The 25,783-nt window shown below is 43.8% G+C and overlaps 1 protein-coding gene across 3 annotated transcripts in view; it reads left to right on the top strand.

Moving 5' to 3' along the window:
• PRUNE1 (prune exopolyphosphatase 1) overlaps positions 1-25,783 on the top strand; it is a 54,590-nt gene that overhangs the window by 3,761 nt on the left and 25,046 nt on the right. For 2 of the 3 annotated variants that reach the window (XM_032952366.2, XM_032952347.2), the window contains exons 2-6: positions 7,508-7,687; positions 12,170-12,378; positions 13,356-13,540; positions 14,706-14,864; positions 15,382-15,476. In XM_032952366.2, coding sequence (XP_032808257.1) covers positions 7,508-7,687; positions 12,170-12,378; positions 13,356-13,540; positions 14,706-14,864; positions 15,382-15,476 — 828 coding nt within the window. The remainder of the gene's footprint in view (positions 1-7,507; positions 7,688-12,169; positions 12,379-13,355; positions 13,541-14,705; positions 14,865-15,381; positions 15,477-25,783) is intronic. The other variant, XM_032952356.2, reaches the window with a different exon arrangement.

The raw sequence follows: 25,783 nt of genomic DNA on the forward strand, positions 1-25,783 counted from the left end.
GTGGTTCTCTCCCAACGGTTGAGGTGACAGCTTTACGGATTGTGCAATCCGAATATCCATTCATCTTGAGGGCTTGGTGTACGTGCTCCAGTTCACTGGCTAGGTGGTGATGGTCAGCAGTTCACCTGCTATATTTTTTCACCTGAAGACGATTGCTTGTGTTGCGATCGAAACGTCGTGATTTTATTTTTTATTTTTCTATCTACGTGACTTTACCGAAAGACCCAAAGAGTATGAATTCTTGCAGTCACGAAAGCTGTAAGTCAAGATTTAAACACCAACCTGCTGCAGAAATCTATCGTCAGAGACCCCACAATCCTCCAACCAGGATCTGGCCTACCGAGGAAGATCTGGTTCTCCTTGAATCGAATCCGGACACTCCATGGAAGATATGGACACTTTCTCCATCAATGGAAAATTAATGAGAGTCCAGTTTGTGACTGTGGTGCAACATCTCAGACCGTGCAACATATCGTGAACAACTGCCAAATCGGATCATGCAACGGCGATCTGAAACAAATTCATACAGCTACTCCTGAAGCAGTCGAATGGATATCACATCTCGACATATACAGGGTGTTCCAAAAAAATGGACCCAATTTCAAAGCAGCATATTTAACGATAGCAACATGTTACAATTACACGAAAAGTTACAAACGGTTTAATGAGTAATCAAGTTTTACAAACCATTTTCTAAATGCTCTATGTGCCCTCCACCTGCTGCACGGACAACATCGATACGATAGTTGATTCGTCCCAAACGCCTCTCAAAGTGTCTTCTTCCACTGAAGTCACCGCTGCTGTGATTCTGTTTTTGAGGTCTTCCAGATTAGTCGCACGCTGCACCGCAATTACGGATTCAGTCTTGCTGAACTGCAGAACACAAAACGCCTTGTGTTGCGGGGTCTTCATCTTGCGAATGACTGAGGCTAGGGGCTGTTTGTGCGCTGGGAGAGGCATCTCGCGGTAATCATTTGAAACGCTATGCCCCGCCCTTTCAAGTGGTAAGAGTTTCATTCATGGGCGGTTCGTGGTTGCAAAGATATAGCGATTTCAAATCAGGTCCATCATGTGGAAACACCCTGTATTTGTAATATGTTGCAATCCCCAAAAATGCCATACAAAAGAAAAAGACCGAAGAGCAAACAGTGCAGCACCACTTCAGGTCTCGTTTGTGATTAAGTACTATTTGGTTTGAAAGTACAAAATTTGTTGCGCATTTAAGACCATTTTGAACACAACCAAGGAGGCATCTTCTCTTTGCCAGGTGATGACATCCATCTCGGGTGTGCAATGTGCACACGCGTCTTGTTACTGTAGAATCCTGGATGAACTGCACTGTGAACCATTCACATGTGCTTTGTTGTAAAAGGTGCCTTTAAAATAAATTCACCCGGATGCGGGATCTGGCAGAGGTTATAAAGAGTTTGCAAGCTGTGGTTCCATCAACGACTTTGGCCATAATCATGTCTTGATCATGATATTGAAATCCAACACTGTTAAGCAACTGCCCGTGCCCCCCAGTGCAAGATGTCACGAAGTTAATGGTCCCATCGTCCGCAATGCACAAGCCCTTGTGTGTGATCTTCACAGCCTCTGATCTTCAGGAAGGATTCCTTGAAATTGCTTGAGTGCACGTGCAATTGCAGGAGCAAATATAAGGCGTGCGCTCAACTGACTGTATGTGAATGGCTGGTGGTGCAAGACAAGTCAATGAGGCGTGTGTGCCTGGTGGTGGGTTTAGGTGGACAAGCAAACCGATGTGAGGTTGATGGGCGGGTGGGTTGGTTTTTGGTGGGGGGTAGAGACTGCCGCTCCCTGCCAGCTGCTGGCTGATTACACCACCCCAGGCCTCGCGCCGAGCCAGCCAGGCGCGCCGACCTCCCATCATCCACACGCGCCACGCAATCGCTTCTTAATGACTCCCGTCCCGTGATAGATGGCACTGAGCTGCGTGAATCAATTTAAGCAGGAGTTTGTTGGTCATGCCGCCAGGCAGGGCGCCTGTCCCTGCCACTTCCTGCATGTGTCACGCTTCCTCATATGTCCAAACAGTTGGGTGTTGGTGAACGTGTGGACCTCGTAGCACGCGTGTGATGTAACAGGGGTGAGGCTACTGATGGGCAGCGGGGTTGGTGATGCTGGTGTGATGTAAAGAGATTGTTTTTTGTTTTAACAATTTAAACAAGTACAAACATAATAATGATATCAAATACTTCGTCGATTTGTTGGTCATAATTAAAATGTTTAACCTGGAAAATCCCTTGAGATAGAACATCTCATTTGGAAGAGTGTCTAGGATCTCGATTGACAGGTACATACCAAAAATGTAATGTCACATATGAAAACATTGACTGCTTATACATAATTCTGATAGCTTTTATTCTATCTGGGCTCATTATCCTTTTAAAAAGTCAATAGCTACACAAACTGGTCATTACCATAGTTACAGTATATGTGGGTATTGTTTGCCTCTTTGCGATGTTTACTTGTAGTTTGCCTCTGTGTGATGTTTAGTTGAATACAAGTAAGGCATGTATGAGTGAGGTGTGTGTGTTTAATTCCTGAGTACGTAAGCTGGGTCATTCTGAACGTCAGCTGAAGGCATGGAGAGTAAATATGCCTTGTTATGTTTAATGGTTAGTAGTGAATTGCATTTTGTTAGCTAATTAATTTTTAAGTCACAATATTGGAGGCCTAGTGCGGTTAGATGACCATGGTTGTAATGACTATATAACGACAGTGTCTGGGAATTTATTGCAGTTTAACTTTTGATATTTCACAGGAACAAGTGGAAATAATATTGAAATGCATTCCAGTGCAAAGCAGTATTATGTATACAGTGAGGGAAAAAAGTATTTGATCCCCTGCTGATTTTGTATGTTTGCCCACTGACAAAGGAATGATCGGTCTATAACTTTAATGGTAGGTTTATTTGAACAGTGAGAGACAGAATAACAACAAAAAAATCCAGAAAAACGCATGTCAAAAATGTTATAAATTGATTTGCATTTTAATGAGGGAAATAAGTATTTGACCCCCTCTCAATCGGAAAAATTTCTGGCTCCCAAGTGTCTTTTATACAGGTAACGAGCTGAGATTAGGAGCACACTCTTAAAGGGAGTGCTCCTAATCTCAGCTTGCTATCTGTATAAAAGACACCTGTCCACAGAAGCAATCAATCAGATTCTACACTCTCCACCATGGCCAAGACCAAAGAGCTCACCAAGGATGTCAGGGACAAGATTGTAGACCTATACAAGGCTGGAATGGGCTACACGACCATTGCCAAGCAGCTTGGTGAGAAGGTGACAACAGTTGGTGCGATTATTCGCAAATGGAAGAAACACAAAAGAACTGTCAATCTCCCTCGGCCTGGGGCTCCATGCAAGATCTCACCTCGTGGAGTTGCAATGATCATGAGAACGGTGAGGAATCAGCCCAGAACTACACGGGAGGATCTTGTCAATGATCTCAAGGCAGCTGGGACCATAGTCACCAAGAAAACAATTGGTAACACACTACACCGTGAAGGACTGAAATCCTGCAGCGCCTGCAAGGTCCCCCTGCTCAAGAAAGCACATATACATGCCCGTCTGAAGTTTGCCAATGAACATTTGAATGATTCAGAGGACAACTGGGTGAATGTCTTGTGGTCAGATGAGACCAAAATGGAGCTCTTTGGCATCAACTCAACTCGCCGTGTTTGGAGGAGGAGAAATGCTGCCTATGACACCAAGAACACCATCCTCACCGTCAAACATGGAGGTGGAAACATTATGCTTTGGGGGTGTTTTTCTGCTAAGGGGACAGGACAACTTCACCGCATCAAAGGGATGATGGACGGGGCCATGTACCGTCAAATCTTGGGTGAGAACCTCCTTCCCTCAGCCAGGGCATTGAAAATGGGTCGTGGATGGGTATTCCAGCATGACAATGAGCCAAAACACACGGCCAAGGCAACAAAGGAGTGGCTCAAGAAGAAGCACATTAAGGTCCTGGAGTGACCTAGCCAGTCTCCAGACCTTAGTCCCATAGAAAATCAGTGGAGGGAGCTGAAGGTTCGAGTTGACAAACGTCAGCCTCGAAACCTTAATGACTTGGAGAAGATCTGCAAAGAGGAGTGGGACAAAATCCCTCCTGAGATGTTGTGGTGGCCAACTACAAGAAACGTCTGACCTCTGTGATTGCCAACAAGGGTTTTGCCACCAAGTACTAAGTCATGTTTTGCAGAGGGGTCAAATACTTATTTCCCTCATTAAAATGCTAATCAATTTATAACATTTTTGACATGCATTTTTCTGGGTTTTTTTGTTATTTTGTCTCTCACTGTTCAAATAAACATACCATTAAAATTATAGACTGATCATTTTTTTGTCAGTGGCCAAACGTACAAAATCAGCAGGGGATCAAATACTTTTTTCCCTCACTGTATATGTTGAATTTCTTTCCCACCGTATATAGCCAACCGTGCAAATCAACGGTGCGGGGAAAGGACAACAAACTAAACACAAAAGCAGTTATATTAAGTATGGAATCAGATAATATGCCTCCACATATCTGTCCCGTCACATAACAAATCGATTTTTTTACACATCCCGTCATCCACACGGCATGCAGGGAGTGTACAATATCAACAGTGCTCGTTAAACAAGCCAACCACGAGACTGGCTTTGACAGTGTCACCAACAGTCACGCTTGCTTGAACCGACATCGGCCTGTGAACCGCTCGATGTTTATAGGTGATGACCCTCTGGTAAATTATGGGTCTTAGTTCGATGCAAAAACAAATAATACACAACATAAAATGTATTTTCAGATATCTCAAGGAGTCGTATTGTCTTCGGATTTAATTTTATTTTACTTATATTCCCCATGACGGCGCGAATGATTACTTTGAGTTATTATTATAAAGTATGCGAGCGTGCGTTCACTGTGGGGAACGTTTGCATGGAAGTGCACAATGGTGCTTTTGGTTTCCGTAGATGCTGTTTGCCGTTCCCACGTGGCGTTTCCATGTTGTCTGTTTGCAAATCTAAATAAACAGTGACAAATGCCCGACTTAGGATGTTTGTGGTACTAATAATGTGTTTTGTGGGAGGACATTTTCTAGCTGGCTGGAGAGTTAATAATCCATAAACGCCAATTCATTCCCCACTCTTCACGAAGCCATTTAGTGTTGCGCAGCAAAGAATGGGCTATGGTGACTTCATCACCAAGAGGTTTAACCATAATTTATTTTTGTACATTAACTTGGTGTCTTTTATGATAGATTTGTTTATGTTATTAGTGGAACTATGAGTGTGAATTCTTTTGTTGGTTTTGGCTGAAATTTACAAATATGTGTATTTTTTATCCGTACAATTTACAGCACATGTAACACATGATGTAAATTGGATGGACATATAGTGAAGGAAAATTGGGCAATGAGTAGTTAATTATAAAGGACAAATTATATCCCAAGTGAGGACTGTACAGTGCTATGTGTTTGTTTTCCGATATTAAATACATTGCATAAACGTAATATTTGTTTCCCTAATGCCAATAAAATGAAGGCTTTTGGCCCGGTGTGCTAATTAGATATTTAAAAGAAATATCATTTTAGTTTTGGTGAAAGTTGTAAATGCATTGCTCCAATGGTGCTGTGATAGCAGAGATGGAGGCGTAATTTTCATCTTGTCAAACTCCTGTTGTGAGTGAATTGTTTTAGGCTGTCACGGGGCTTGTAAAGTTTACGCTCCCCCTCCGTCGCCCGTGAATGATGAGTATAATTAACGGGAGTGGAGGTACTTTTTCACGCCATCATCAGAATCCGCTCCCGGAAGGCTGCCGTATGTCGTGACAAATGAGTGCTGATCTGGGCTGGGATGAGTTGGGGGGATGCTGCGTGGCCCTCCATAGCTGTCCCTGGTTATCAGAGGCTATCCATAGCTATCTATGGATATCCCTGACTATATCTCACTATCCTTAGCTATCTTGGGCTATATCTGACTATCTCAAAGCAATTTACTATCCCCAGCTCTCCCTGGCTATCTGCGGCTATCCCTGGCTATATCTGCATATCCCAAGCTATCCCTGACTATATTTTGTATGTATGTTGAACTTCTTTAGTCAACCGTGCTACTCGGATGTGTGGGGGAAGGACGACAAACGAAACACTATCTGGCTCTCCTCAGCTTTCCCCGGTTATTCCTGGTTATCTGACTATCCATGGTTATTCCTAGATATCCCCAGCTATCCTTGGCTAGCTCTGGCTATCCCTTGTTATCTTTTGCTATCTCCAGCTATGCTGGATATCATCAATTCTCCATTTCCGTCTGGTACTTCGAGGGTTGGTGGATCACACCACTTCGTCAAACTCCCTCCCTACCCATGGGTCTGACGGTTGTCATCTTCAGGCTTCGGAGGATATGACAGTTCTGGAAGTCTATGAACTTTCATCACGATGGGGATTGAGTGTTATCCCCCCCCCCCCAGCAGGCGTGTGTTTTTTCTGGTTACTGTGGTTTCCTCGCACGTGTATAAACACATTAATGAATGGAGATCACCAAACATCCCATGATAGGAAACAGAGCTTGAGCAATTGTTGGCTCTGGTTCTGGCTGCCTTCCCTGATTCTCTGCGGTGCAAACCTCCATGCGCGTTACAAATCCTGCATCGTTTAGCGGTTCAATTTGCATGACTGACACCGTATAAAGGACAGTTATTATGATTATCTCTCTTCAAACATCTCAGGTTGGTCATGACTTTTTGTGTCTCTCCCTTGCTTACTAGAGTGTCTTCTGTGTCCCTCACTCCCTGTTATTACTCAGCACTTCCTGGCTAGCTCTCTGTGAGTTTGCATTCTAAAGTTTGAGAATGTTGCAATTGTAATGTATTCTTTCTTTGTATATTGTTTTAACTATTCCTGTAATTTGTTTTACTATATTCTGTTTTTTGTTCGTATTTATATGTGATAGTTCAATGTATCTGCCTATGTGACTTCCTCTGTAATTTTCCGCCAATGCTGACCCCAGCTTGGGCTGGACACCTATGAAAAATAACTTGGCAACTCATTTATTCTTCCAGCTTAAATCAAATGTCTATGATCCTCCACACATTTCTTACTATGGTGTCAATTATATTATTTTTAGTCCCATAACCAAATCTCATTACTTACACAAGAGAAACTCTACTTGACATGCATAGTTATATCGAGAAAAATCCATCTAAGATATGAGTGATTTTTTTTTCTCATAATTCACACTACTCCGTGATTTGTATTAAATTGAAGGTAACGCAAGTGTGTAAGTGTACCTTGTGTTATTGGTGCATTATCTCGTTTAGCCTCTTTATCATTCCCCATTCTCCCTCTTGTATTGCTCACGTGATCATTGCTCATCCGTCGTCGTTTCATCCTCTCTGTCTTTGACGACGACGGTTTGCATTTCATTACGTGACTCATTTATTTTTTAATGTGCCATTGATTGCAATCCCAGTGTCGCGTGTGCCTCCTCCTTCCCTGCAGGAGGTGTTGGCCCGAGGTGGAGCCGGTTGTGCAGAGAAACGCGTGATAAACGCTGGGGACGACGGGGAGGCCGGGGCAGCGAGTGGGGGAGTGGTGCGTGTGCACGCTGTGCTGGGAAATGAGGCTTGCGACTTGGACTCGACCGTGTGTGCGCTTGCCTACGCACACTTTCTTGCCAAGGTTCGCCATGCTGACACCGTAATGCGAAACTCTCCCTTAACCCCGTAATCTACGTGCGTTCCGTACAGTGCTAGCCACGTTGCCACCGTATGAATGTATTTACATGTATTGTAGTGGACAGGCTGCTGTAAACACTAAGGTATATACAACGCTGATGCCATTGTCTTGTTCAAGATTTCGCAGTGCAACAAATCCAACTAGGCCCTGCACATTAACTGATCTCATCACTCCATTTTCTCAGCTGACTTCCTCTGGTTCCATTCTTTGTCGGCCACCCCGTCATTGTTAACTATCGTCGATCATATCCCTTCGAGCCATGATATGTCCTGCACAAGCCCACTCACTTTTCTGAACAGTTTGGATGATGTTACGAAGCTGCACATGCTGCTGCACTAATTCATGTGCTTATTATAATCTTTGTTATATTTAAAAGCACTCACTCTGCCTTTATTCTCCTCTTTATTTCATAACGTTAATCGTCGTTTTCCTTTAATAATTGCCCTCTTTCTACAAGCATGATACTGTGTGGTTTGCATGATGCTTAGTGGTGTGATATGCATGATGCTGCATGGTGTGGTGTATATGATGCTGTGTGGTGTGCTTTTCATAATTCTGCGTGGTATGATATGTACAGTGAGGGATAAAAGTATTTGACCCCCTGCTGATTTTGTACGTTTGCCCACTGACAAAGAAATGATCAGTCTATAATTTTAATGGTAGCTTTATTTGAACAGTGAGAGACAGAATAACAACAACAAAATCCAGAAAAACGCATGTCAAAAATGTTATAAATTGATTTACAATTTAATGAGGGAAATAAGTATTTAACCCCCTCTCAATCAGAAAGATTTCTGGCTCCCAGGTGTCTTTTATACAGGCAACGAGCTGAGATTAGGAGCACACTCTTAAAGGGAGTGCTCCTAATCTCAGCTTGTTACCTTTATAAAAGACACCTGTCCACAGAAGCAATCAATCAATCAAATTCCAAACTCTCCACCAATGGCCAAGACCAAAGAGCTCTACAAGGATGTCAGGGACAAGATTGTAGACCTACACAAGGCTGGAATGGGCTACAAGACCATTGCCAAGCAGCTTGGTGAGAAGGTGACAACAGTTGGTGCGATTATTCGCAAATGGAAGAAACACAAAAGAACTGTCAATCTCCCTCGGCCTGGGGCTTCATGCAAGATCTCACCTCGTGGAGTTGCAATGATCATGAGAACGGTGAGGAATCAGCCCAGACCTACACGGGAGGATCTTGTCAATGATCTCAAAGCAGCTGGGACCATAGTCACCAAGAAAACAATTGGTAACACACTACGCCGTGAAGGACTGAAATCCTGCAGCGCCCGCAAGGTCCCCCTGCTCAAGAAAGCACATATACATGCCCGTCTGAAGTTTGCCAATGAACATCTGAATGATTCAGAGGACAACTGGGTGAAAGTGTTGTGGTCAGATGAGACCAAAATGGAGCTCTTTGGCATCAACTCAACTCGCCGTGTTTGGAGGAGGAGGAATGCTGCTTATGACACCAAGAACACCATCCTCACCGTCAAACATGGAGGTGGAAACATTATGCTTTGGGGGTGTTTTTCTGTTAAGGGGACAGGACAACTTCACCGCATCAAAGGGACGATGGACGGGGTCATGAACCGTCAAATCTTGGGTGAGAACCTCCTTCCCTCAGCCAGGGCATTGAAAATGGGTCGTGGATGGGTATTCCAGCATGACAATGACCCAAAACACACGGCCAAGGCAACAAAGGAGTGGCTCAAGAAGAAGCACATTAAGGTCCTGGAGTGGCCTACCCAGTCTCCAGACCTTAATCCCATAGAAAATCTGTGGAGGGAGCTGGAGGTTCGAGTTGCCAAAAGTCAGCCTCGAAATCTTAATGACTTGGAGAAGATCTGCAAAGAGGAGTGGGACAAAATCCCTCCTGAGATGTGTGCAAACCTGGTGGCCAACTACAAGAAACGTCTGACCTCTGTAATTGCCAACAAGGGTTTTGCCACCAAGTACTAAGTCATGTTTTGCAGAGGGGTCAAATACTTATTTCCCTCATTTAAATGCAAATCAATTCATAAAATTTTTGACATGCGTTTTTCTGGATGTTTTTGTTGTTATTCTGTCTCTCACTGTTCAAATAAACTTACCATTAAAATTATAGACTGATCATTTTTTTGTCAGTGGACAAACGTACAAAATCAGCAGGGGATCAAATACTTTTTTCCCTCACTGTATGGTGTGGTGTGCAAGATGTTTCTGCTGCATCGTGTAGTGTACATGGTTCTACATGGTGTAGTGTGCATGATGCTGCATGGGGTGGTGTGCATGATGCTGCATGGGGTGGTGTTCATGATGCTGCATGGGGTGGTGTGCATGATACTGTGGTGTAGATTTCACTGGGCTGGCAACATCCCGATCACGTCCATTATAATTAGTCGAATGTGATGTTTTACGAGGGAAAACTTTTCTGGGAAATTAGACTGATTGAAGGAGACAAAGTGGTTTTTGTAGCAAAAAAATTAAAAAGCCCCACGAGTGTTTTCAAGCCCCATTAGCTGCAGTGATCGCAGTGCCTGATCAGAGATGGGAGGAGATGAAGCTAAATTGCTTCTAGATAGAGTTAGTAATAGTGTAAGCCACTTAATCAGGCTGAGATGGAACTGTTTATTGAGACACTACATTAGTTATTTCTTCAGAAGGTGTATAGCTTTCTCCGGAATGCTGTCAATCATCGCGTGTGGCTGCTATAGGGCCTGGTTAAGCTATTTGCGAAATTGTTTATGCTTCCAAATGGCCTTACATGTTTGCAGGGTTGTGTGTATATTGTTCGCATAATTTTATTGATGGTGTGTGCACTCGTGCTTGTTGTGATTGTTTATGGGACAGACACTTTGTTTTATGTCGGCATGTGCATGCATGTTTGTCCGTGTGTATTGGATATACGTGCTGTATATTTATGGCATACATGTATGTAAATTGCGTGTATACTTGAGGTACACTCACATGTATGTTTCTATGTATAATGTGTGTGAGTTTGAGTGCGTTTCGGGGGCAGTAGCACAGCGGTTAGTGCACTGTTACGAACCTGGCAAACAGAGTTCAATTCCCACTCATGCCCAACATCGGTGAGGAATATCTGAACTGGTCCTGGGCCTCCCCTAGGTAGACTTGGCCTGAAATGACTCCTTGGTGCAGTGTGTTAACATCACCACGCAGAAGACAAAGGTGTTCAGGCATGGTATTAGCCACACCACCCACTTCATGCACCGTGTTAGCATTTATTGCTGCTCTCATATGGCTCCAACATTCTGTTATGGTCATATGGGAGATCTTCGTCTTGCTAGGAGTGTGTGTGTATATTTTGGGTGTGTTTGCGTGTACCGCATAGAGCCGGAGCTGGGCTGTATGTGTGCGTGTACAGTAGTAAGGCTGGTAATGAGGCCTGACTACTGCTGCAGGCTCTAATTAGATAACGAGGCAGGGTGCCTACAAAGAAAATTAAAAAGTTATGCTGTGGTCCAAAACATTTAAATCTTATTTCAAGAAAAACATAAATTATATCTGCCAACACTCATTTGGTTTGGCTGTCAGCTGCTGCTAAGCCATTAACATTCTATAGTGTTGAGAAGTTTGTGACATAAAGTTTCAACAGTGTGCATTACTCTTGAGGGCATTCAGATCAGGGTTTGGTGAATGAAGAACACTGGTTTCCAATGCACATCGATATTCATCACATTGGTATATCAGACATATCTGGCTACCAGAATGACTTTCATTTAATGCACAGTGTCTTCAACCAACCACAATATTGCAAGTCAAAACAACACACTCACCCACTCACTCGTCCACTTAATCAGCCACCCACTTAATCACTCATACAATCACTCTTCTATCACTACTATCATGGTTACTGTGCATGTTAAGTTTACTTATTGATTCGTCCATCCATGATGAGGACTCGGCCTACGAGACTCCTGCAATAATGTGTTCAACCACCATGCTGCAAGTTACAATAACAACAATAAAATAAACTGAAACTGAAACATTCACCAATAATTGGTGGTGATGTCACTACAGCGCTGGTGCCAAACTAGGTGCACTTTGAGGCCACGAAATGTCGAAGGCCTGCTGATAGGAGCTCACGAATCAAATATAAATATTTTGGATTAACTGTCTGAGATTACTGACAGATGCACCACCTGTGCCCCCACTGTGCCAGCTGTCTGCGTTTTAGCCACCCGCAGGTCCGCTCCTTATTGTGAGTGTTTCTCCTCCGCCCTCTGTTGTTGTTGGATGGTGACTGCCTCCAAAACCTTAGAATATCTATGCTCAATTCAGGAAACGTGTTTCACTGCTTGGTTTTGGGCCTTTGGGCCCCGTGCTGAGTAACTGTTTTACAAAACAAAACCATGTGGTCCACATGAATATAGCACATCCTACACACTGGCCTGGTCACCCTATCTTACCACTGCCCAGACTCGCCCTGCCGGCACTCATGTGGTGCACATACCGGTGCTGAACATTTCACGCGAAGACCTCCCGTTGCGCCCCGATGTGTGTCGCCTGCTCGGGAGCCTGGGTCTGTCTCCTGCAGCCCTCACCTTCCGCGACGAGGCCAGCCTGCACACCCTGCACGTTCGCCAGAAGCTCACCCTCACTCTCGTCGACCACAACCTCCTTCCACAGTGAGCAGTGATCCACACGGACTCTTCGCACCATCATAAACGTTCAATGGTTTTCCAAAAAAAAATGCATACGTTACCATCCGGCATTGTTGCTTAGTGGTAGAGTGTGCCGCTTGCAGTCGGAAGGCTGTGAGTTCAATAGCCCATCATTCTTTCAGGCTCGATTAAGAGAACTACTCTGTAGGGAAGTCAATAGTGGTTGTTCTAGGGCGAGACTCGCCTGCCATAGGAATGTGGCGTTTCCACCACTGGCTATTCTACTCTTATGTATGGCAATACGTGCAGGAGCTAAATGCCAATTTCTAAGTCTGCTAGCCATCAGAGGGCTTCAGGAGGGCTGTAAACAGGACATTAACATGTCCTCAATGTTCATTTGAGCAGGAAATCTTTTGAATAAGTCTTTAGTCAACTTGTGTGTATTGTTCCGAAATATGATGCTATGCTAATTTATAACTTTCATTCATTGTTGTAAATTTAAAGGTACTATCTGTATTCCATGTCTTTTATTATATTCTCGCTTTTCCATTTCAGCATATTATAATTAAATCGTTTTCTTTTGTGCACGTATTCTTGTTGTATGACTTGTGTGGGGCTTCTTAGATTGGGTTGTGTGAGGGTGTCATGTGTCTGGTCTGGTGTGTTGGCTGTGTGGTGTGCATGATGTGGTTTGTCGTCATCATGGTGTAGTTTATGGCTGATGCTGTGCGTGGTTGCTGTGGTGTTAAGCTGGTGGATTTGTAGGTCTGGTGCAGTGTGTAAATAGTGTTACATGTAGTCGGTACGGTGAATGGTCAGTGGAGTGAGTAGCTGGTGTGGTATATGATAGGTGAAGGGTGTCGTTGGTGCGGGGTGTGGTTGATGCGGTGTGTAATTGGTGCAATGTGTGTGGCTGATATGGTGTGTAAATAGTGTGGTGTGTGGTTACGGCAATGCACGATGGCATGCTGGATGATTGCTTTGCTGTGGTGTGTGGCCAGTATGGACACAGAGCTGGAACCTGCCGTGGTGGAGGTGATTGACCACCATCGTTTGGAGCGTCCGCCTTCACCAGGCTGCTGTGTTACGGTGGAGCCTGTAGGGTCCTGCGCCTCCCTAGTGGGGGCAGCCATGCTTCTTCAAGCCCCACACCTCCTTGACCTCACGTGTGCCACCATGCTGGCCGGTAGCTATCCAGCCCAGCACACACACCATGCACAACATCACCCCAAAGTCACTTGGCACTACGGCTCCACTTGTTCGACTCGGCAGCTTTGTATTGCTGCCAAGTTTGTGATGACAAATTATGATTTTTTTTGTAAAATTGTGTTAATTATGCAGTCCCAGAAGACTGGTGGAATGTGTAAAATATACTTTTATATTTTTATAAAAGTATATATTGGTTGTTTATTTATTTTGTCTAAAACTTCTGATGTTCTCTGACGTTTTCAAATGTGACACCGAATTATTCACATATCCAGATGTTTGTAGTTTGGCAAAGGTGACAAGATCTCCTCTCTGTCCATTGTGATATGATTGCCATTGTGGTGGAACTTGTTGGTGTGCTTTCTGAGCTGGTAATAGTAACTATTCACTCACATTTTGTTTATAAAGAATTGTGGTACCCCTTCAAGATCCATCTATTAATTTTCAAGAGTCCAGGGTAATTACAATTTAGTTAAATGTTGTAGAGTTAATGCAGTTCATTTGAACTATATCTGTCTCTTATTAAAATTAGCATGGACAACAATCTCTGAAGTGAATGTAAAATAGTGTACAATACATTCTCCAATATGCATTTTCTAATAAAAGTAATTTGCTAACCATGATGTTGTACAGTGGTGTACAAAAGTCAAGTCAAAGTAATGTTTTCTCAAATGAGAATTGAGGCAGTACCTATCTCTAATTGTAGAGCTAAGCCTCTCTTTAGCACAACCACCGTGATCTTCCCCAAAAAGTAGTACCTATTTTATCGACCCTGCAGGGATGATGGATGGAGTCAACTCCCCAATGAGGGTGTGAACTATCTTATGCTATTTTATATTTGTTGCACGCGGTTGCACTTTGTTTTTCTTGTGGTTGCACTTTATTTTGCTTAGTTGGTGTTAGCCGCTGGGTCGTGACAGGTCTTTTTCATTCTTGTTGCTGCATGCTCCTGTACTGTTCACGTTCTGTTGTAATGTGCACTGATGCTTACTTTATTGAGGGCGATATTGGCTCTTAAAATAAAGATTGATTGATTGAACTCCCAGCCTTCCGATCGCAAGCCGCCCGCTCTTCCGCTGAGGCGTCCGCTGTAGTGTGTTGTGTTACATTGCGCTTTGCTGTGGTTCTATGCGCTGCTGCTTTAGCTGCTATCGTGGTGGACTGCGTGGACATGAGGGTGGAGGCCGGGCGCGTGACCACGCGTGACCGGGAGGTGCTTGATGAGTTACGGCGCCGCTTCCCACTGCTGCCTCCAAGCCACGACACCTTCATCACACTCCACGCTGCCAAGTTTGACGTGTCTGGTACACCTCCCCTGCCTTCCCATACCCCCTGCAGAATTCTCCTAGCAAACTGCGTGAACACAGTCATGTTAGTACAGTACACCAAAACCTTGCCCATCGCAGGTAGTTAATTCTTGAAAAATAGCCACAATGAGTAGCTCTGCAATCTGCAAACTCAAAGCCATATGGGAAAAATAGGGTTTGCAATATGATTGCAAACATAAAAGAGTAAGTATTTTTTATGCAAAATATGATTTATATTTTCTACAGTGTTGAATATAACTTATACAGTCAATGTATAGAATGAAAAAGTAAATGTAAGAAAAATTTAGCAACTGAACCTGAGACTGCCTGACTGATGCTGGGAACATGGGACCCACAATGGGCTGCGTGGGAGACAAGATGGAGGAAAGATGTTGTGTGTATTATTTCGCGCAAGCATCATTGTGAGCAGTGCAGCTAGAGTACAGTACTTCTTTACGATGTGTAGAGGAATTTCACTCTCAACCACGAATGGTCGGGCATTGTGTACATGCAGGACTTACGGTGGAGCAGACTCTGCGTAAGGACATGAAGGTGTTGAAGAGTGGTGATATCAGTGTGGCTGTGTGTGCACTCTTCACTCCACTAGAGGTAAGGGAGCAGTGTTGGGTGCACTGCACACTATCTGTAAAGGTATAGGGCAGTGGTGAGTACAGTGATGTGCCCAAGATGTGGGCACATTCATATAGTTGATGAGCAGAGGCCCAAAGACCCAAAATATCAGAACGGAACAGCACTATCAAAGGTCAATCTTGATTTGAAGCTTTCGTGACTGCAGGAATCCAGCTGTATTATTTTTTCTGCCTGAGGACGACCGTTTGTGTTGCGATCGAAACGTCGTGATATATTATTTTTTATTTTATTTTATTTTTCTACCTACGTGACTTTACCGAAAGAACCAAAGAGTATACTATCAAAATTGTAATAGAGAAGAGTGTAACTTGTTTCTTGAATTGAGCAAGGCTATAGGAGCTTGGAGAATGAGATGATGATGGGAGGGAGTTCCACAGTCGAGCAGTGGGAGGGAAGAAGCATGACTGCTTACATTTTAGTAATAGGTTTTTACCATTTTTATCTGGCACCAAAATTGACACCTTTATACAAGGGATCATGTTTGCAATAACCACAACACAAGCAGTCAAAATGCAAACAAAAAGAGACAACTATGATAATGATATGCACTGTCCTTGAAATTGATTGGTCCACACCCGAGATGGCTTTTCTTAGAGCCTAGTCTCCACTGGTGTTGGACCAGATGACGCCAAAAGGCATACAACTCAAAAACAGCGCACTATCAGAGTATTGAGAGCGCGGGGTAAGCATTTACACTGAGACCTCCTTTGTCAGTAGCAAGATATAGTAATAGGTTTTTACCCTTTTATCTGGCACCAAAACTGGTAAAAGGGTAAAAACCTATTACTATATCTTGCTACTGGCACCAGATTTGGTGCCAGATTAAAGGGTAAAAACCTATTACTATACCTTGCTACTGGCAAAGGAGGTCTCATAGTGCTTCCATTTTTTTATTTTATGCAGAGTTTGCTTGTGTTGAGCCAGTGCTGCTGAATTGATGCATTCCCAGAAGGCTGTATGGCTGATTGGATGTACAAAAAAGTACTTAAATGTGTTATGATGAGGGACAGATATGTGAAAGAGGCATATTGTTTGCTTAGTTATGTTATCATTCTCTCTTGCCTTCACTTTTGGCCTCTAATTGTGCGGTTTTCACCACGAACATTCAAGTGCAGTTCAGGTTAAACAATCCACGTTGCTCTATTATTCAATGCGAACGAAAGTTGAGCCTCTTGTGGCATGCAGCACTGATGGGCTTTTAGATGTTTAAGCATTTCCTCTTATGGCAATAAATAAGAATTAATGAGAGCTCTGCTGAGTCGTGGGCGGCTTTCTGTGGCCAATCCCGGCGGGCAGTAGGGCCCCGGCGGCCCGTTCGCCAGGGCGTGCCCACAGCAGCAGCGGCGGCTGTGCGCCCGAGAGCGGCCATCACTCTTATTTAATTGTGAGAGGGTCCCCGTGTTGCGCCGGGGTTAGTTAAATTTTAATTCGGACCTCCAGTTGTAGTGCTGCTGCCACACGCTTAATTGGCCGAATTAGTGATGTGCAAATGAGAGTCTTATTTAAATGGCCCTGGCAGTGGTTATGCAAATGAATGTTTTGCAGAACCTCCTGCATATTCATGTGGTGCAGCATGCAAATTTAATGGCCCCACTGTAAAATGCTGGATTTAGCTGCGCACTATTGTGGCAGGGCATGAGCACAGGTATTCAGACACAAAAGGAGCTGTGAAGAATGGAGCCTTGGTTTAAGTGTTCTGTTTATTTTGTGCAGAAAATACTTTGCTGTCCCTGATGTTGTATATCTGTAGACTCCTGTGCCATCTGTGTAATGGATATCTGGCCGTCATGCTACATAGCATTTGTATAAGTGCCTCTGCTTAACCCCTATGTGATGTGTGTAACTAGGCTTCCTTAACCCCTGTGGATGCCTTAACCCCTGTACAACCATGGGCCACTTAGCTGTCTTGCTCTATGTGTATTAGAGCTGTGTTCTCCTGTGACTTTCAGTGTACAGCCACCAAGGGCTGGAAAGTGATTAATGTTTTGAGAATACGTGGCTTATTTAAGTGCTGCCCCGGAGACTCTACAGCTGTGTAGTTGTTTACATTTGTGGATTGAAAAAAAAAATCAGTGCCACAATGTAAAAAGTGAAGAGTGAAGGCAATTTTTATGTTGGTTTATATTTCTGTGCCAGTTTTGGCTATACAGTATCAAATCTTACCTTGCTATAATTAATAGCTTTATAGAATCCAATGCATCGCAGTCAGATTGATTGATGATCTGGCACTCGCTGACTTACACCATTTTCTCGCTCACTCACTCACCGGCGGTCAGTCGCCTCATTATTGCTCTTCTGTCGCTACTACCACGAATGTCAATCATTGATTCCTCCACCCATGTTGAGGACTCGGTCTATGAGACTGTTTCATCTCATACACACTGCGTTTAACCACCATAGTGCATGTCACAACACTGCTCACTCTAACACGGAGGCTTTTGTGACCAATTTGAGTCATCATAATTTGTTTTCACGTGAGTAAAATGCTAATGTGTGTTGTACACCCTCCCCCCACCGACACAGCCAAATCAAATGCATGCCATGAATAACTATGGCGATTTATTCCTGCTTCAGAGCACCGGTATGTTGGGGAGTAATACACACATTTAGCAATTGGGTAGTCTGACGTTTTGCTGTTCGTCAGGTGATCACCAGAATTGTGAAAACCTCCAGTCTTAGGCCTTAAATAGGTGGTGTGATGTCATAAACATGCCCCCACAGGGAAGCGGCGCATCACTTCCACTTCCATAGTTTCAGAAGCATTGGTTCTACACAAGCAAAATAGAGACCAGTTTCGACATTAAATTTATCATCAGTAGAGTAAGGCTTGCTTATATTTTTGTGGAGGTACAGATACGTGAAGGAAGTATATTGTCTGCTTATTGATTTTGATGCTTATTTATCCACATTGTTGCTCATTAATTTGTGTTAATCTTACAACCTTGCTGAATTTAAGAAATGTGTTAACTCTTACCTCTTGTAACTTTGATAGTGCTCAGTTTAACACTGTAAGCGTATTATTAAGCAACTAGCCTTTTGCCCGTCCAAGGACAGGTGTATTTCAGTAAATCTGAAACTTGCAAGTGAAAAGCAGACCGCAACGTGATATATCCATTACATAATTTCGTGTGCAATTTGTAAGGCCGCGGTGACACAGACCTATTTCATTTTAAGGTTATAATCCCTTGTTCGTCATGACGTCCTTTTTACTTCTATGTCTTCATAACGCTACGGAGATCACGTGACGTGAGGGTTCTGCCTTTGTAGTGAGGGTTTTAAGTTGACGCCGAGGAGGGCGGAGGAGGCGCCTCGCCCCCCCCCCATGTGGAGTCACGTCACCCGCTATTTTTTTATTAATGGGGGGGGGGGGGGTGTCCATTTGGAAGATGTCACCTCTTCATGATTATTAATGAGGGGGGCTGCTGGATGTGGAGTGACGTCACCTGCTCATGGTTATTAATGAGGTCGGGGGGGGGGTCCATGTGGAGGACGTCACCTGTTCATGTTTATTAATGAGGCGGCTGGCCGACGTGGAGTGATGTCACACGCGGGACACAGACATTCTTAGGTCATAGTAGTAAATACACAACACATTGCAATTCTTTACAGGTGAGCCACATGCTAAGTGGCTGATTACTGATCTATTACATAATTGCATACACCCCCACCTCCGCCTGTGATCTCGAAACGTGATGGGGTTCAACAATGATGACGTCATCTTGCACTATTTAAGACCGGAAGCAGGTGGATGGCTTCACTTTTCCGGCAAATCTCCCGAAGATACTGGATGTAATTTCCAGCGAAAAGTCGTACTCAAATTGTAAATGTTGTAGATCCACTCTTCAACATACTGGTGGGCTAAAGTAGTGGACGATTTATCTTTTGTCAACGTGACATTTTTTTACTGATTGGCCATGTCGGGTGGTGGAGGGTTGCGACACATTTATAAATAACGCCATCTAACCCAAAAACCTTTATTATAAATTTGATAGTGCTGTTTGCTGCTGGGCGCTTGAAGTTTGGGGGGGGGGGGGGCTTTGGGCCTGTGCTCAGCTACTATGGTTGTCACCTGTTTGGGTTTGATTGGGACAGTCACATAGGTAATGAAGGCCCTTTGTGCCAACCCGAATATCCACGTTTCACCGCAACTGTGTTCAGGTGGCAGAAATTGACTCTACCGAGATGTGGTTGTGGTATTATTGTCAGTTTAACACGTGCACAGTTCTGATACACCTTGGCTGACTGAGAAATATGTCTTGATTTTGGTCTGTGGAAAAGGTAGTGACCCTATAAAAAATCCAACGGGTCTTTCCACAACATGCCACATGCACGACCCTCCTGCCTGCCTTACATGCTGGCTGCATAGACACGGGCGCCCTCTCCTAGCTACAATGTGCACTGCAGCAGAGGTACATGACTGCCCATATGACTCTTGTCTCGCCAGATCACACAATCACCATTGGATATATCTCACGATTATGACACGGATTCGTTTAGTCATTGCATTCCGTTGTGGTGCAGTATTTCTACACTCAAGCCATCTTCAACACAGACAATTAACATCAGAAACCCTGATGCTTGACAACAAAATTAGAGGACTGCTTTAGCAGTTGTACCACAGGTACAATCAATATTTGAAAATCACCACGTTCCTTGTTAATACTGCCTTAACATGTACAAACATATGGAGACGATGTGGACCATATTCTTTCAGGGCCGAGATGGCATAAAGATTGGCTGGCTTAGAGTTATAGATCACACTTTACACTGATGCCAAAAGGCAGTGATTTCCTACTTAAATGAGCATTAAGGTGGTGCTCATCCCTGAGCCAGTGGTAGAAATTCCACATTCCTATGGTGTGGGTGAGTCTATCCTTAGGACAACCTCTGTTGATTTCTACATTAAGTGGTATCAATGTTATCGACCCCGGAAGGATGATGAGCCGAGGCCGAGTTAACCCCCTACCAAGATTTGAACTAAAATCTTGTGATTGTGAGGGAAAAAAGTATTTGATCCCCTGCTGATTTTGTAAGTTTGCCCACTGACAAAGAAATGATCAGTCTATAATTTTAATGGTAGGTTTATTTGAACAGTGAGAGACAGAATAACAACAACAAAATCCAGAAAAACGCATGTCAAAAATGTTATAAATTGATTTGCATTTTAATGAGGGAAATAAGTATTTGACCCCTCTGCAAAACATGACTTAGTACTTGGTGGCAAAACCCTTGTTGGCAATCACAGAGGTCAGACGTTTCGTATGGTTGGCCACCAGGTTTGCACACATCTCAGGAGGGATTTTGTCCCACTCCTCTTTGCAGATCTTCTCCAAGTCATTAAGATTTCGAGGCTGACGTTTGGCAACTCGATCCTTCAGCTGCCTCCACAGATTTTCTATGGGATTACGGTCTGGAGACTCGCTAGGCCACTCCAGGACCTTAATGTGCTTCTTCTTGAGCCACTCCTTTGTTGCCTTGGCCGTGTGTTTGTCATGCTGGAATACCCATCCACGACCCGTTTTCAATGCCCTGGCTGAGGGAAGGAGGTTCTCACCCCAGATTTGACAGCACATGGCCCCGTCTATCGTCCCTTTGATGCGGTGAAGTTGTCCTGTCCCCTTAGCAGAAAAACACCCCCAAAGCATAATGTTTACACCTCCATGTTTGACGGTGGGGATGGTGTTCTTGGTGTCATAGGCAGCATTCCTCCTCCTCCAGTCACGACGAGTTGAGTTGATGCCAAAGAGCTCCATTTTGGTCTCATCTGACCACAACTCTTTCACCCAGTTGTCCTCTGAATCATTCAGATGTTCATTGGAAAACTTCAGACGGGCATGTATATGTGCTTTCTTGAGCAGGGAGACCTTGCGGGCGCTGCAGGATTTCAGTCCTTCACGGCGTAGTATGTTACCAATTGTTTTCTTGGTGAATATGGTCCCAGCTGCCTTGAGATCATTGACAAGATCCTCCCTTGTAGTTCTGGGCTGATTCCTCACCGTTCACATGATCATTGCAACTCCACGAGGTGAGATCTTGCATGGAGCCCCAGGCCGAGGGAGATTGACAGTTCTTTTGTGTTTCTTCCATTTGCGAATAATCGCACCAACTGTTGTCACCTTCTCACCAAGCTGCTTGGCAATGGTCGTGTAGCCCATTCCAGCCTTGTATAGGTCTACAATCTTGTCCCTGACATCCTTGGTGAGCTGTTTGGTCTTGGCCATGGTGGAGAGTTTGGAATCTTATTGATTGATTGCTTCTGTGGACAGGTGTCTTTTATAAAGGTAACAAGCTGAGATTAGGAGCACTCCCTTTAAGAGTGTGCTCCTAATCTCAGCTCGTTGCCTGTATAAAAGACACCTGGGAGCCAGAAATCTTTCTGATTGAGAGGGGGTCAAATACTTATTTCCCTCATTAAATTGCAAATCAATTTATAACATTTTTTACTGCGTTTTTCTGGATTTTTGTTGTTGTTAATCTGTCTCTCACTGTTCAAATAAACCTACCATTAAAATTATAGACTGATCATTTCTTTGTCAGTGGGCAAACGTACAAAATCAGGAGGGGATCAAATACTTTTTTCCCTAAACTGTACCGAGCCAATCCATCAGATTGTTTTTATTTGACTATTTTGGTTTTATTATTTAAAAGGTTTTCTTGATCTCTATAGTTGTAGATGCATATATATAACACCCTGGTGAAAATGAAAGGTGAATATTTAAAAACAAAAATAGCAGTTGAATAAAACATTTATTGAGTCACGTTTAATTTTAAATGTGTAATTGATACATACTGTTAAATGTGTCATTAATGATAAAGATACTTATTGGCATAAGGATGGGAGATAGTACGAGCTGGCACCCATTTCCAGGTTTGTGCATGGGAATGTGTTTAGGACACATGCCCTCGTGTCACTGTTTGCCCTGGGCCCTTCCCAAAGACTAAGATTATGCTTCAGTCACTGGATCAGCCCCCTTTAAAACCAATCTCCTACAGTGTTTTCACAGGAGGTCAAGTGTTTCATTTGGATAGTGTGATGTATGTTTGTGTGTTTCCGAATTAATGGAACTCCCTACATGAATAATGCATTAAGTCCCCGCTGGCTGCGTGTGGGAGCGAGGGTGCCTCTCCGTCTGCAATGCCCTTTGTGTCGCGAGCTGCACGGCCTCATTTAACTAATCCCGAGCGCCGCCATAAAGGCGCAGGGTTGTGGCCGCCCAGCCAGGCCGCCATTCCCAGGCCGGCACTCACAAGCACGCACAGTGAACTCGCACACGCGTTTACACGCACGGACTCACTTAACGATGGCTCATTATGCAGCACGCTTCTTTCAAATAGATTTGTACCCACTTGTTCCAACGTTTTGCTCATTGGCAGTGTCTCTAGTTTAAATCTCTATTTCGAATCGTGAAGCAAGAGGATCTGAATGGAATGGTCTCTGTGCATCTGCTTGCATATGTTTGGTGTGTTTCATGATTAGCAAATACACTTAGTAACAGAGTTACTAAGCACATTTTCAAAGGCCTGATATGTCCAAGTGGCCAGCAACAAACAGTGCTCTCAGAGTTGTAATAGATAATAATTAACACGTTTCTGCAAGGTAATTATAAGAGCTTGGGAAAGGAGATGATGGTAGTGAATTCCAAAGTGGAGCAGTGTGAGGGAAGTGCTGTGACCTGCAGCGTGGTAGTTGAACACAGCGTGGATGAGACGAAACAGTCAGTCTGGTAGACCGGCTCCTCAACATCAGAGGAGGAATCAGAATGACATTCACTGAAGCAGTAATTATGGTAGTAGTGATAGAAGAGTGATAGGGGGCTGACGGACTACCGGTGAGCAAGTGCATCGAGTGAATCAGTGAGTGCTGGATTACGAATCGTCCTTATTGCTTTACATTGAAGTCTATCAATGGAGCGCATCACCCCAGATATGACATTTCTCCACTGGTCAAAGTTGTGCTTTATGTAATAATAAGAGCTGTTTGGAGTAAAACAAGGCTTTGGGACAGAAAAGAAAGCCAGGCTGAAGAGTGTTCTATAAGGGTCTGCAGGGTCACTATTGTAATGTGCTTCGCTCTTGTGTGCTGGCAAGAGGCTATTGTTTTGTTTATATCTGTTTGCCCCGAAGATCACAATAATGAGCGCTTTTAACGTGAATTCTTGAGTAATCAACAGAGTGCAGGGTAAATATTCATATTTCATGTGCTCACATAAGTCAGATCTGTCCATTAGCCTTGCCGTAATCCATGCATATTGAAGGTTTCTGCACGAGCATAATAATTTATGATGAAAAGTGGCTGTGATGGCTGGGGGCTGCAGATCCTGGAGATGTTCCCATTTATTTGGCTTGAGTGTGATCAGAGCTGCCAAAATGTGTGTGATCACATAAGGATAAGTATATGCATATACTATATCCTGGCACTTTGTCAAATTCCTCAGCAACCCAAAGCACCTTACATGACTTTACCAATCACTCGCTCACCAACAGTCAGTCGCCTCCTTATGACTCTTCTATCGCTACTACCAAGGTTACTGTTCCAGTGAACTTGACTCTTTGATTTGTCCATCTATATTGAGGACATGGGTGACCATTGGTCTTGATTGGAAAGCCTCTATACCAAAAGGATTAAATGTTGAGAACCACTGTGTTATGGCATCGTGTCCACCAATGATCATATTCAGTAAATACGTTGAAGCCTTGAGCTCTTACACCAATTGAGTGGCTTGATAGTGTCACCTAACATACAGCCCCACTTCGCTTCTCCCCATCTTTGATCTCAGTGATTAGAGTGAGTTGCCAGTGTACATAACTAATCAATTACCGCAGTTGTGAAATATAGTGTTGATTGAAGAAAATGCATATATATCAGAGTGATGTCCTGCTCAATGAGCGTTGAGGCGGTGCCGCCTCCTGTCGGCAGCCCTGATCTAGTGGTGGAAATTCTGCATTCCTATTACAGGAAGAATTTATCCATAGGACAACATGTATATGTCAAAACATAATATTTTCATGAGAAGTGACTGAGTGGGGTGAAGTGGTGTTCGCTTGAGTTGACGTGGCAGTGAGGAGGCAGTGGGCGCTCTGTGGTGGTGGTGCGGTAGTGTTGCGCCATTGCGGTTGTGCGGTTGTGTCGCGTACGCGCGCACAACCTACCCCACCCTTGCACGGCCATAAAACCCCGCAGCCGTGTTCGTGGGTCACTGCAGTGTCAGTGCTGCTATAAAGCGTATTGATGATGTGTCAAAGGGGTGTTTTAATTTAGCTGATTATCTTCTGTTTTATGTAAGCAGTATGTTAGTCTACGTGTATTTTATAGAGGATGAAAGGTTGACCTAAAAAAACTCGGCTGCGCCGTAAATCTCCACACAGGGCGGTTGCAAGTTTACACCTGAGCGGCGTGGCGCCACTGATGGGATTAGATACAAGTTTTGGTTGTCTGTGTACAATGCGAGCGCCATGCACTACTCGTCACACAGAGTGTCACGCATCATTATTTGGGGATTGTTCTCTTTGAAGAGCGTCCTGCTGTCACGCGGCCTGCCTGCCTGCCGTAGTGTGCGGCCGCGGAGCCCGGGGACATTGTTTAGTGCACGGGAGATTAAACAGCATTATTCACTCCCTGAGATGCCGAATATGGCCACACACATCGGCAAAATAGCTGATTAGAAGAAGTTCTCATTGTGTGCTGTGTTTATCTTTTTCTCATGGTAAAAACTTTTTGTTGTAGTTGTTGGAAGCATTAGGGCTAATAAAACTAACATTTGTGACTGTTCAAAAAGTCAGTGATTTCCTGCTCAAATGAGCATTGAGGTGGGGCTTAACCCCTGTTCACAGTCCTGTGGAGGCAGCAGTGGACATTTTACATTCATATGGCAGGGGCGAGTCTATCCATATGCCAGTTACTGACCGGTTACAGTTAATATGTTAGAAATCATCTACGCTGCAGTGTTTATGATGTAACAGTTCTGTACAACAAAACAAAGATCCCACAAATTTTGATTTAAAGCTTTCGTGACTGCAGTAATTCATATTCTTAGCTCTTTCGGTAAAGTCACGTTGAAGGGAAACAATATATATTTTATTATTTTATTGTTTCCCTTCAACGTAACTTTACCGAAAGAGCTAAGAATATGAATAAAGATTCCCCATATAGCCTTAATAGATTTCGATTTAAAGCTTTCGTGACTGCAAGGATTCATCTTCTTTGGTTCTTTCGGTAAAGTCACGTAGAACGAGAATAAAATAATAAATTGATGAAATAAAATAAC

Source organism: Petromyzon marinus, chromosome 1 (genome assembly GCF_048934315.1).
Source record: "Petromyzon marinus isolate PM22_M1 ecotype Great Lakes invasive population chromosome 1, UKy_Petmar_22M1.pri1.0, whole genome shotgun sequence".
Taxonomy (NCBI): Eukaryota; Metazoa; Chordata; class Hyperoartia; order Petromyzontiformes; family Petromyzontidae; genus Petromyzon; species Petromyzon marinus.